Raw genomic sequence first — 13,369 nt, forward strand, 5'->3', positions numbered from 1 at the left:
GCCTCGCTCCGCTGGAGCTGAGCATATCCGCCCATCTCTGCCCCCATGTACTCCACCTCTCCAGCAAGTGAGGCCGCCCACCCCCCGGTCCGTTCACAACGGGACTCGACCCACGTAGTTGCCGGCTACCCGGACTGTCTCACGGGATTTATCTCGCTATCTCGCGGATCAATACCTTTTGTTCTGTCGTGTCACAGATGTCAACACAATCATCTCTAGTGTCTGACGAATCACTCTCGTCGGAGGTTTCTTATTCCACTGCGGATTTGCTTCAAAATGCAGAGCAGAGCTTTCCGCAATCGAGCATGTCCAGCTCGCAAGACCTTGAACAAAGGCTACTGGATATATTTTGGGTTCGTTATCAGTACTTAGCACCCATTGTGACCCAAGAAGACGTATTGGATCTTGAGCCAGGTCGAAGGCAGCAGACTTTGCGAGACGCACTGATACCATACTGCTTGCAATCAGTCTATCATGCTGGACTACATCATCGTCTCCTAGGTGTCAATGCAACTCTAATTGAGGCCCAAGAATGTTCTTCCGAAAAACATCAGAGCCCTCTCGTGCCTTTGTTTGCTGCCTATTTGCAAAAAGCATTGGCGACAAATAGTAATTTTCTCCTATATGCGGAACCATCTGTGTCAGATGTTCAACGTCACATTCTGGTGGCCCTGTTTCTGCTGAATTCTGGGGAAGTCTTCGCCGCATATAATATTATGGGGATGGGTATTCGACTTGCGCAGTCGCTCGACCTGCAGAATCCTCTAGCATCTCATGTTGGTTCTAAAGAGGCTGAGATCTGTGGTTGGTTGTGGTGGATGTTGCTTCACCTCGACTTTCGCTGCTCGCGATACCTTGGTAAACCTATTATTGTCCCCCTAAGAGACACTACACTTGCCATCCCAAAAGATAATCCCTCCTCTGACCCAGCCTCTTCAGAGCTGGTCTTTCACTTCGCAACTATCACGCTGACAGTCGTTGGCAAAAAGGTTGCCGAATCCTTGACGGCTCGGCTCGATACAATTACTACCGACGATTCCGTTGCACAAATTGAACATTCCGCTGAGCATCTCACTGACGAGATCACTAATTTATATGAGTGGAAGAATCGTATCGTGAAAACAGAGCCATTCAAAGACTTGGTGCTTGTCGGGAGCGTCAATCGACCTCAAACACACACTGCCTCGGAAGGACTGAAACATGACGATAGACGGATGTTACATCAATCACCCACTCGCATCTTGCAACAAACACTTCTCGAGCTTCAATTTCATGATCTGATTATTTGGTTTCACCGCCCGTTCATACAATTTCCTAGTCTTGGCCTAGTTCCTCAACGCAGCCCGGGGGCTGACATTCATGCGACAACAGCTCTTCGACATGCTTTGAAAGCCATAGAGATTGTCCACCGGCGCATGCTCAACCATGATGCCTTTATGGGTGCTCCGATGTCTGGGAGAAGCAATTGGGGAACTGTGCGTAGCCCTTGTTGCGTGGTTTGTGGGAGTGTTTTGGAGGCTTTGGTCCGCGGCATAAGCGCTGGCTGCGACGTCAATGTATGACTTTGAGTGGGCCGTCGACAGCTAGGTTGCGGAATAGAGTAACTGCGCGAGACTGGCCCCCTTTGGGGGAAGTATTTTTCGACTGTGTGTGGCTTACCAGCCGTTGGCTGGATGTACTCACCGGTGAGTAGCTCGACAGGCTGAGCGTCACCCATGTCGACGGTTCACTTGAGCCTAGCGCACCACGAGAGAAGATTAGCCTTGGGGATGTGGTAGGGACGAGCTTTGAAAGGGATGGCGAGGCGAGGCTGGAAGTGGAGGGCATCCTAGAAATGGAATGGTAAGAAAACGGGGAAGGCAAATGACTGGTAATTGTTCAGTGGGATGGATTTCCGTGACTCGGCGAGTGTAGGACGTTGCTACTCTAGGGTTGATCTCTATTCCTCTCGCTCTTTCTCCAGCTTATTTCAGTCCATGGTCTCATTTCCATTCATTTTCTCTATATACATTCTAGTTTACCTGGGCAGGTTAGTGCGGTCGCATCCTACTCACACTATCTATAATTCTCCCATCGCCCAATCGCGTACAGTCCATGTTCCTCTCCCGGACCAATGTAAACCGACGAGATACTACGACACAGTACAGTCATAATGAGGTAGCTTTATTGTTAATGCCTTAAAGGACGGTTTCTTGCCAGTTCTATAAACCACATTATCCTCGAGCTTTATATCAGCCGAGCTCTTCTCTAAAAACAAAGATGTTCGAGTTTAATGATAGCGCCATCGAACATGGCCGGCAGGATATTGAAGAATTACCTCCTTCGGTCAAAGCATATCGCTACAGTGGTATGCACGATTTCTGCCACATCATCTCGCTTGAGGATGATCGTCTCTATGGTCCTTTCCGCATTGGACGAAAGGCGAAGGCGCGGGCGAGCGGTGCAAGTTGGGAAGGACTCAAAGACCATTCGAGCACGCTGCCACAGACGGAAGGCACCCTTCAATTCGGCTGGGCGCAAAAGCCAATGCGCATTCGCACTTTCCTCCGCAGTGGACATGTGGATAACTGTAATCGTCAGAATATCCTTGGTGAGAGAGACAACACTAAGAATACGCCAGACGAAAATTATAGCCCCGAGAAAGAAGACCACAGCGAACACCTTATCTTCTTTATTGAACCTACGACTTTCGAGCACGACTTCATCAACTCGGATCCTCCTGTTCGTACCAATATATTCTTTAATCCGAAAACAAAGATCCTTATCGTCAAAATGCTCGGCCCGGCGCACGAACAAGCCACAACGGCTTTCAACGACATGCTTATACTGGCCCTTGAGCCAATGGGCCTGCATAAACCAATTCAATCCTGGGGAAGCACAGGGATGCTTGCCATAGATGGCACAAGGAAGCAGGCAGACGGGGGGTGGGGTCCACGAAGACCCCCCCAAAACGCTCCTAGGAGACCCACGATCATTTTGGAGGTCGCCAATTCGGATACTTACGCCAAGCTCCGCCGTGATGCTCAGTACTGGATAGATCCAGAAAGACAGCAGGCCAATGTAGCTATCGGAGTCAATCTCCATACAAAAAGGCCCGAGATCACGATCGACCAGTGGGAATGGAGCTCCCAAACCTCCCGCCCTATCAACAGGACTCACTTAACCATTAGTAGGAAATCTGATGGTGCAGTCTACTTTGATCCCCATCATCCTCTACCTCAGCTGGTGATCCCTTTTGAATCTCTTTTTCGACGCCCCGCACAAATCAACAGAGAACGTGATATAGTCATTGGGACACAAGAACTTATCGAGTTCGCATCCATGGTGTGGGAGGTGCAATTCGAACAAGATCAAGAATGAAACAAGAAGTGGTTCACTGTATAGCGGGTGGTTTTTTCTTTCTTTGCCTGTCAGTTTCAATTTTGTATTGTTTTTCGTCAGTACTAGTAGTGGTAAGCAATCATCACCTAGCCCTAGAGTATAGTTATGTTCTCTGTCGAGGCTATCACCATCGATCTTGCCTGATCCCCTCAGATTAACCAAGGTGGTGTAATGATAGCACGCCTGCGTTGCCGATCCTCGTATTGGGAGCCCTTCCGGGCCCAGCAGTGATCCAGGTTCACCCTGGCCTTGGCCGTTATCCTTTCTTTATTCCTCTCTCTCGCTTTTTATAAGTATCTCGGCCCCTCTAGACCTATACATCTTCGTTTCTAATGATACTTTACAATTGTCACGATCTGCCCTCTGTAGTCCCTGTTTTTCCTGTCTTCTCTTTCCAGAACTCCTTTGACATTAGACCCCGCTGACAATGGAAATCCCCCACAGGTCAAACAATACGACTTCAGTTATGCGCAGAGAGGCCACAATGTAGGGATCTTCATTGGGTTCATCTTGTTCAATCACACGATGGCTGTCTTGGCAACATATCTGATCTTCGTCCTCAAATGGCGAAAGGGGTCATCGGGAGATACATATGTGCACATTATACTTACTAAACCAACATGGGGGAGGGCCTCGTGAAATATTGACCGGCAGTCCTTTCGAGTTCGGAATTCTTTTTTCCATAATTATCACTCATCTACTACTGTTGATGTATCTACCCACTCTTTGTCTACTGCGTCTCTCAACATTTGGATCAAACCGATTGAGGTAGCTATTGATAGCCATTACCAGCAGCTTCTCCTCCCGCATTTTGTCTTCTTTTCTTTCTTTATTTTTCATTTTTGTCAATACAATTTTTCTATTGTCCTTGATTATCTATTGATTCCCTTAATTTTGACTCATTCGGCCAATACAAACCATAATGCTGAGTCTTTGGTTATATCGACTTTTCACAGCTCGGACACCGCTACGGGCACCGCCCTCAGAGCGGAGGCCGAGTACTCGAAGGATCTAACAAAAACCAATTTGATCTCTAGTTGAACTTAAAAAATGGTCTTGCCCTAAACGACCCCGCTCGCAAGCTACTTAGCCAGCCTTAGAGAATAATACATCGTGTTTACATATCGAAAATGCCTTGTCATGTCTTTTTGGTGATCTTTGTTAGTCTTTCTAGATGTGGGCAAAAGCGGTTAAAGGGATAAATTAAGTGGATCTTTCTAGATATAACCAGGGATATCAACTGATGATATGGAAGACGGGTTGGTATTGAGTTATTTTCACAATGAATAGCCTTGGAACATATCTTGACAAGTCTAGTGACTTATAAAGTATAAATCCTAAGTTTCCGTATTTAGAGGCGACTGGGAGCGAAGCTTTCTCCATTTTGAACCAGAAGACCGTAGCAGAATTACAGGAACAAGGAGGACCACAACAACCATAGCAAAAGTGAGCCAAGCAAATTGGATCCCAATGCGCTCGGCAAATGGAAGACTAAATTGGAATTCATTAGTGTGTATCCATAACATTCCAATGGCATACTAACGCGTAGAAAGAGATAAGACACGAGAATATCTGCCGAAATATATTCAGAATCGTGGATACCTCTGCACTTTGGGGTCTGTAACACTGTGGTCAAGTATCTTGTCAGAGCGAAGCTTTTACCCCAAGAGAATATTTGACTCACATCAGTCGTATAAGCATATATGGTTGTAGTAGCTATTTGCAGGCCCATGTTTGCTATGCCCATGCCAAATGCACTGCCAACCCAACTGACGGTGTCCGCATGCGAAAGGCAGACACCCTCGATGATAAGCCCAATCGGAATTAACAATGCACCCCAGATAGCAGTTAATCTAGATTCAGGGAGACGCTCGCCGTTGTGCCTCTGTGCATGGCGATTTGAAAGCCAATCCGTTACCCATCCCGCGCTGAGCTCGCCAATTCCTCCCCCAATCAACAGAGGTATGCTCAGAATGAGCCCCGTTTCAGCAGTAGTAAATCCGTAAAGCTTTGTGAAGAGGCTGGCTCCTGTAAGAGCGAAAAGAACAGTACCGTAACCAAAGCAGGCCATATACAATGTAGCTGGGATTAGAATAGCCACAAACCTCAGCATCTTGAATGGGCGAGTGAAATCTTGTATCTTCGGTCGGCCTCCTGGAACTTTGCTCCGTAGAAACATAATGTTTTGCATATAGGTTTGCTCCAGGTAGGGAGTTGATTCGGATGGAGTCTTTTTGCTGTAAAGTGTTTCGGGTAGGCAAAATAGGGTTAACACGAATGTCCCTAGTTGTATGTAGCCCGGGATGTAGAAACATGCTCGCCATCCAAGCGATTGTCCGATGAAGCCCCCCCAAAAGTGGAGCAACCTAGATAGATAGATTAGAGGTGTATATAGATGATATAAGATGAGTGAATATTCGTACGTGTGCCCCACTGGTCAACGCAAGTGTATATATTCCGATGTAAACACCTCGTTGATGGACGAAGTACAGGTCACATATTGTTGCTGCACCCATTGATATCACAGCACCTGAACCAAAGCCATTGAATGCACGGGTGATCATTATACCTGCCCATGTATCACAATACCCTGCTGTAATACTTGCGATTGCTGCAAGAAGATTACCTATCAGGTACACAGGTCGACGACCATATGCATTGGCAAAAGGAACCACAACCAAGGGCCCGAAGCCCGCACAGACAAGCCATACTGTTAGCTCTGTTGATCATCGGAATTAGCATTTATACGAAGAAGGAAGGCTAAACGCAATTTGACGTGATGACCCTCACCATAGCTAACCTCCTTAACGGTTAACCCAAATGTTTTTCCCATCAGAAGAAAAGTAGGATTCACGACAGCGGATGCCAGTGGCTCTAGTAGAGCGAGCCAACTAATCTGAAGACAGACACTCAATTTGAGCGCAGGGCTCCAATTCTATCGAACGTTAGCCCTGGTAAAAACACAGGGAAATAGGTTTCAGGTACCAATGGATCATCCTTATGGGATGAAGGCTGTGGAATAACAGGAAATCCATGAGGGTCATGATGCACAGGCTCTTTGTCAAAGGGTACATTTTGTTGAATAGAGTCTCTAGAGGGCGTGATGTCTTCCTCATGGCCAATTTCCAGCTTATGATCCATGGCAACCTAACCTGAGAGGAGCTTGTTTGAGTGCAAAAAGTATTTGAATAGCAGAATTTTGAGGTGGTTTTCTTTGAAACTGAAATGGACGGCATAGGGCTAGCTTTAATCTACATCGTCCATGTCCCAATCTGACATGTCTTTCAGCCCCAAAGTTAAGGACCATGAAAATAATAAGTGCATCCAATCAAATCAATCAAATCAAATCAATCAAATCAAATCAATCAAATCAAATCAATCAAATCAAATCAATCAAATCAAATCAATCAAATCAAATCAATCAAATCAAATCAATCAAATCAAATCAATCAAATCAAATCAATCAAATCAAATCAATCAAATCAAATCAATCAAATCAAATCAATCAAATCAAATCAATCAAATCAAATCAATCAAATCAAATCAATCAAATCAAATCAATCAAATCAAATCAATCAAATCAAATCAATCAAATCAAATCAATCAAATCAAATCAATCAAATCAAATCAATCAAATCAAATCAATCAAATCAAATCAATCAAATCAAATCAATCAAATCAAATCAATCAAATCAAATCAATCAAATCAAATCAATCAAATCAAATCAATCAAATCAAATCAATCAAATCAAATCAATCAAATCAAATCAATCAAATCAAATCAATCCATGTAGCCTTGGTCCAACTTGACAGGATGATCACGGATATGAGGACTCACAACTGCCGAAATCGCGGGGACGCAGAATCAAGAACCTGGCTTTTGCGCCTGGTAAGAACTATTTGGCTTGACTGCGGCTTGACTAGATCCTAAATCATCACGGATATGACGCCTCGCATCTGCCGAAAGTGCGGGGATGCAAAATAGAGAAGTAGGCTTTCTGCGCTTAGCCCAACTCTCTAGACTTACAGACTGCTGTATCTTGCATGGTATTTCACTATTACTGGCAAAAAATATATTGGTACAAAGGCTACGGTGTAATAGTGTTCCAATTATGATTTCTCTGCTGTTCTAAAATAAGGCATTCGGGCATCAACACCTTCCAAAAAGGGGGTTTGAATCACAAGCGCTACAAGATTGGGTCCAGGGTATAACGGTCTCTAACCCCCAGTGTGCCATAACTGATTTCATCTCATGATAAGTAGATATAAAAAAAGGGACAAAGGGGTAGAAGAATGCAGCGTACATATATGACTTTTTACTGAAGTGAGGAAATAGCAATCAGTTGGAACTTACCCGTATCAAATTGAAGCTATTCTCACATGTAACTGATGTGCATATAACTTCTCAACTCTCACTCTTTTCTCACTTTTGAAAAGATGTTTGATGCTCTCATATACTTCCTCCCATTTCCACTCATTGACAAATCATTCATATATCCATTCTTCATATACTCATTAGAGGAACTCGCAAAGGGGATACAATGTAAGTGTTGCGGAGTTTCAGGCAGTGACTTGAAGTGAAAACACTAAGGTTCGGCAGAAATGGGGCATTCAGACCAAGGCCTCGAGGCCCAGGGAACCCTCGCTCAGAAGCTTGAGATCCCCACGATAAAAGACCCAGTATATGGCACGGAGCAAGATATAGAGGCTCCCCCCGCCCCCCGACCTTAGGCCAAGAACCAGAAAGGCAGCCGCAAACCCAACAAGCCTGCTATGCTACCTCTGTGGTATAGAATTGAAAAGAGAGCCATTCCTTCGTCAGCCAATCAAACGAGGAAAGATGAAATGCGTGCATGGATCCCATTTCGACCAGCAAGTGGGAAAGATGCTCGCAAACGGCGAAGCCCTCCTAGCCCACGCAGTGGGAGAAAAAATGAAGCCGGGAGAGGAATGCGTGAATTGCACACTGGGCGATGGAAAATTTGTATCGTGCGTCCGTGTGCCCGGACAGCAGCACTGTACGTGCCGCCACTGGCGTGAACAAGTCCACAGATGCAGCTTCCACGATGCCTCTGAGCAGGAAAATGTGCAGTAACTGCGGGTGAACGACGCTCTAGAGGGTAAGGGGGTAGAATGCTACCACGCAGCTAATTAAAAGGCCCAAAAACACTTTAATATATAGATTGTATGATGCAGTCTTATACTCTCTATCATGAATGCAATGTTATATTCAAGTAAGATCATCAGATATCCAGATATTCAGATATTCAGCTGATATAGAGACTTCCAGTGTAATACATAATATCTGCATTTACCTCCCTTGTCAGAAAGAGTTATGATAGTTCATCCACGAGGGATTATAAGACGGGGAAGTAAGTCGATAGAAATAGACTTATTCTTTTAGGAAATAGAGAGAAATAGAGGTATATCTTAAATGTTACACTGCTTTTTTTTTTGCTTGTCTTTGGTTCTCCATCTGTGGAGGTGCCAGCCAATATATGAGCATCGGCTTGATACGTAGTACCAAAATAGAAATTTACGGACCCATTTTTAACGATAACTAAAAACGCCCAAAAATCTATCATAGTAGTCTTTGCATACTTGGTTTCGCGAATCAAGACCTGTTTGCATCAATTTTTTGAATTTAGTAAGTCAGAGTGAGACCCGTGGACATCTATGGGTTTTTATTCTTAGCTTAGCTACAATTGGGTTTTTATTCTTTCTGTCATTAAATTATTATGACCCACCGTTCACTGGATCTCCTGCCACAAGAAATCCTAGATGAGATTGTCCAACATCTGTCAGTCACCTCACTTGCTCGATTATTATCACATAACAAAACGCTATGCCGGCGTGTCGATCCACTTCTCCAGAACCGGGAAGGTGCCTGCGATCAAGCTATGATTTGGGCCTGTATACGAGGCTACCTTCCTGCCATCCGCTGACTGGTATTAAACTACAGAGTGCCCGTTAGCACGGTTGATATTCACTGGTCTGGCTAGACATTGGGCCGACACCAGAAGAAAAGGGCTCTCTTTAATAGGTCCCTCGAAGTGCTCACTCTATACCTTGCAGCCTCCCACGGGCAAGTGGACGCCTTTCGAGTTCTCCTAGATATAGGTGCTCCCATTGATATCAAAGACCTTCAACGGGATGGTATTCATCGGCTGGCAAACGAAATAACAAAACCAGTGGATGGCGATTAGAAGATTCTGCGTCTCTTTTACGGTACGCAGCTACACAACCAGGCCATTCAGTTGGTAGGAGAGCCTGCATTGCCACTTATTCGTCTTGTTGGCCGCGCATCTCCGACATCACCGGTAAGTCCTTTGCGGTTGCTCCTAGACCTGGGAGCAGATCCAAACACAATGCAGCAGCCCTGTGATTTATCGTCTCGTGTGATATTCACGCCTCTAACGACAGCCATGTCTCAGAATTTCTACGACCCAACAGAAGTCCTTGAGGTTCTTCTGGAGTATGACGTTGATATCAACGGCGCTGGGCTCGACCGGCCTGTTTATCGAGCAAGACATATCCCGATCTTTGTCGCCGTCGAGTTAATGGCAACATATAGAACCAAATGGATAGAGTAGTGTTTGATTCACGGGGCAGATATCAACCAAAACGTTTCCTTGTTTGACCGCCATTATTACAACGGAGGAAGCAGCCGGTCAATGAGAAAACGATACTACACCGCAACTCCTGCACTAGATGCTCCGCTACCCCATATAGCAATCTTTGGTACTTCCAAGGCTGTACTCGAGCTTACCTAAATACTAGGAGCTTGTTTAATAAGCTAGATCTTTTCGTGGAGTGGTAACTATTACCGGCACGTCTACATCATGTTGGTTGGCGAAGGTGTGCAGAGCGGCCAGGGTTAGATGGAATTATGTTGAAAGTAAGATCATTGATTAAATTGAACAAAGACATAATGTATAAAATCATCTTAAGAGAGGTTTCCTTTATCAAGTTACGAATTTTGGGAGTCTTATAAAGGGTTTGACGCGGTTACGATGGAAGCCTTGATATATAAAATGGACTCACATGGACGATTCGATTCAGAGAACACCCCCATTTATATCGCCCAAAAGTAATACACAATTATTATTATATTATATTCTTATTTTAGGAGATCTGAGAAACATGCTATTCCATAAATATAGTAAGAAAATTGGCTTCAGAATTGGCCATGCTTGCGGTGAAATAGGAGACGGGCAGATCTTTTTAGACCCCTATGTGTTGAGCCAGCCTACTTGCCTCACTGTCAGTCAAGATAAATCTCAATAATGATATATTGTCTAAACTGGAGCAAACTTCGCAACTCCGTCCGTCCCGAGACACAATCTGATATAAGGCATGCCTATCAAAATACATTGGGCGGCAATACACGAAGCTGTACTGAAAGACCATATAAAAGGCCTTCTGAACAATGCCATGAGCTTGGGGCATTCTCTCGCATAATTTAGGCTGTATTATACTGATGACCGTCTTCCACGATATGCTTCTACAATACCCTACCAATCTAAAGGCAGTTGACGATGACGTCGAGACGGCCTTCTCAGACATAAACGGAAATGTGCCACAACTCAAAGACATGCCCCAAACTAACGACATATCTGCCCTTCACTACTCTCTAAGCTAAAATGAAAGATCCTCGCCCCGGGTTGGCAAAGTCGTTTCCTGACGCACCATTTGATCTGTCAAAATCCACAGAGAAGCAAGATATCTTGATACAGAGCTGGGCGATACTGTTGTATCGATATTGAGTCTCTGAAAAAGTTGCATTTGTGGTTGTCGGCAGGGTTGTCGGAATAGGCTACTCAGTGGAAACAGCCTCTGCCTTCCGACATCGGGATAACCAAAGATGGCTAGAACTACTGGACTGTCCATGCCAAGTATGAGAGCTGCCATGAAGGCCATGGGCATGCTGATGAGCGGTATGGGATTGATTAAGAGGAATGAGCTCTTGAATTGTTGAGGCTTGATGTATTTATCAGTGTTATCGCTTCTTTCAAAGAGAAGCATGACCTGTTATCCTTCTTGGAGGAAATCAAACAAAAGCCTTGAGACGTGTTGGCTTGCAATGGGGCGATTGGAAGTCGTGCTAACCTGTGAAATTCTCATCTCTGTTACATCATCGAAAATAAGGGGCTGGGCGGATAGATCGCGAAGTAGAGTGCACTACTGGCTTCCAGCCGTGTTAAGAATGACTTAGTCGCGCGACCTCTGCACAAACCCCCTTAGGCAACTTTTATTAGAAGAGTAACCTTGAAAGATTGGGTACGTGATTCTACAGTATGTCACATGTGGCCTGAGTACGGCTGATCGGACAGCAGGCCCCTATTTTCCATCCCCCATAGTTTTATGTATCTTGATACTTGCGAAATGGGCAATCAGGGCGAGAACTAAGCCTAGAACCACCCTCTTGGCCGAGCTAAATATAATTGTTTAGTATACGCGGCCACTATCCACTTTGTCTAGTGACAAAGTACCTTGGAGACGAGGCTTGCTATTAGTCTCGGTGCTGAAGTTAGTTGCGACCTCACTGTCCCAAACGGCAGCCTCTAGAGCAGCGTCGCCTGAAATAGCGTAATGGAAGAACAAGATATAACACTTATCAAGCAAGGGACGTGCGAGAAATTACGTGTCTATTTCAATATGTGTCTCGATGAAGTAGAGCATGCCTTCTAGTTTCCCTCCTAGAGAGCGCTGCTACTTGGATGATAGTATAACAGACAAATCTTTGTACATGCATCTGCGGCTGTTGGCGCTGCTGTGAATTTGCGGGTGGGTGCCATGTGCTCTTACATCATACCATGAGCTTTTGGACCTCCAAATCTCCTTGCATTGAAAATCGGGTTGCATGCATTTCACCACAGTGCGCAAGACGTTGGTACCTAAGATGTTAAGGCACTTGATGTGAACTTGGTATGACAGGTTGCTGTTGTTGTGGAACCACCGATTTAAAATAGCCGGCGACCCGAACAATGTAGAAAATCTTGGATACGCGAGTCTGCTCATAGGTCAGCTCCTAGGGGTCTAGATACCTAGGGACCTCGGGAGGAAAGCGAGGATGAAGTAATCGCCGGCTGACCAACCTTGGAACCTACGGGCACCACCGGATAGGAAATTTTCACTGGATAGTACTTGTAAGGAGTGGGTATCTTTTGTATGGCATCTCCATACAAAAAGTACATAAGAACAACTTAAGCACAATATCGAGTTTTCTTGCCCCTCAAAATAGCAGGAAATTTAATCGATCCAATTAATCCTAGATTTGTGACATAGAAGTGTAAAGACCAGTTTGAAAAACATTAGAAATTTTTATATATAAAAGTTTAACCACTCTCTTGCTTCCAGCATACCTGGGTACAACCTTGGAAACTGCTATACGAAAGATACTTATATAATGAAATTTTTATCCGATGAAATTTTGCCATCCGATGGTACCGTACCCACTGGGTACAAAGTACAGTAGGTGTTGGGCTTGCCACGATTATCCTCTTGAGAGGCTCCAGCGTGGCATAAGACATTTCCTTACAATATACATTATATGACGATATTTGGAACTAAGCCAACACTCATATGTCCTAGCGTGTTTCTAAACGCCCGTAAGAGTGTCATCGAGAGTGTTCTGAATTGAGTGAAATCAACTTCGATCCACTCTGGATGGGGCGCTCGAAACAAGCCATCAATGGGGTCGGACGATCCAATCACTGGTTTACATATGTTGTATCGCCTTCGCCTATTTTTAGTAACCCTAGTACCATAGTACATATGTATGTTTAAGCTATGATTATCGGCACATTCGGTCCTTATCGGGTCATCATGTACTCCGTATTCTGCTTGTATTCTACTTTGTATGTGGATGTACAAATACAAAGTACGTAGCACCGTAAGCTCGCTTGATATTACCATGTAGACTACGGAGTAATACGAGAGACAAGCTTCAGACACACTGCTCGAATACGATCAAGAATGCGACTCG

At 44.7% G+C, this 13,369-nt stretch overlaps 2 protein-coding genes across 2 annotated transcripts; both read left to right on the top strand.

Annotated features, from left to right (window-relative positions):
• Window positions 1–716: 716 nt before the first annotated feature.
• Window positions 717–1,846, top strand: PEX2_073620 (fungal specific transcription factor domain-containing protein; the record flags this gene model as incomplete). The annotated part of the gene is made up of 2 exons (XM_016744632.1): window positions 717–1,475; window positions 1,694–1,846. 2 exons carry the CDS (start codon window positions 717–719, stop codon window positions 1,844–1,846), a joined length of 912 nt encoding a protein of 303 aa, XP_016600603.1.
• A 413-nt stretch (window positions 1,847–2,259) lies between these two features.
• On the top strand, window positions 2,260–3,360 carry PEX2_073630 (uncharacterized protein; the record flags this gene model as incomplete). Its single annotated transcript, XM_016744633.1, has 1 exon — window positions 2,260–3,360. One exon carries the CDS (start codon window positions 2,260–2,262, stop codon window positions 3,358–3,360), a length of 1,101 nt encoding a protein of 366 aa, XP_016600604.1.
• Window positions 3,361–13,369: the final 10,009 nt, after the last annotated feature.

The sequence above is a fragment of the Penicillium expansum genome, assembly GCF_000769745.1.
Source record: "Penicillium expansum strain MD-8 chromosome Unknown contig254, whole genome shotgun sequence".
NCBI classification, from domain to species: domain Eukaryota; kingdom Fungi; phylum Ascomycota; class Eurotiomycetes; order Eurotiales; family Aspergillaceae; genus Penicillium; species Penicillium expansum.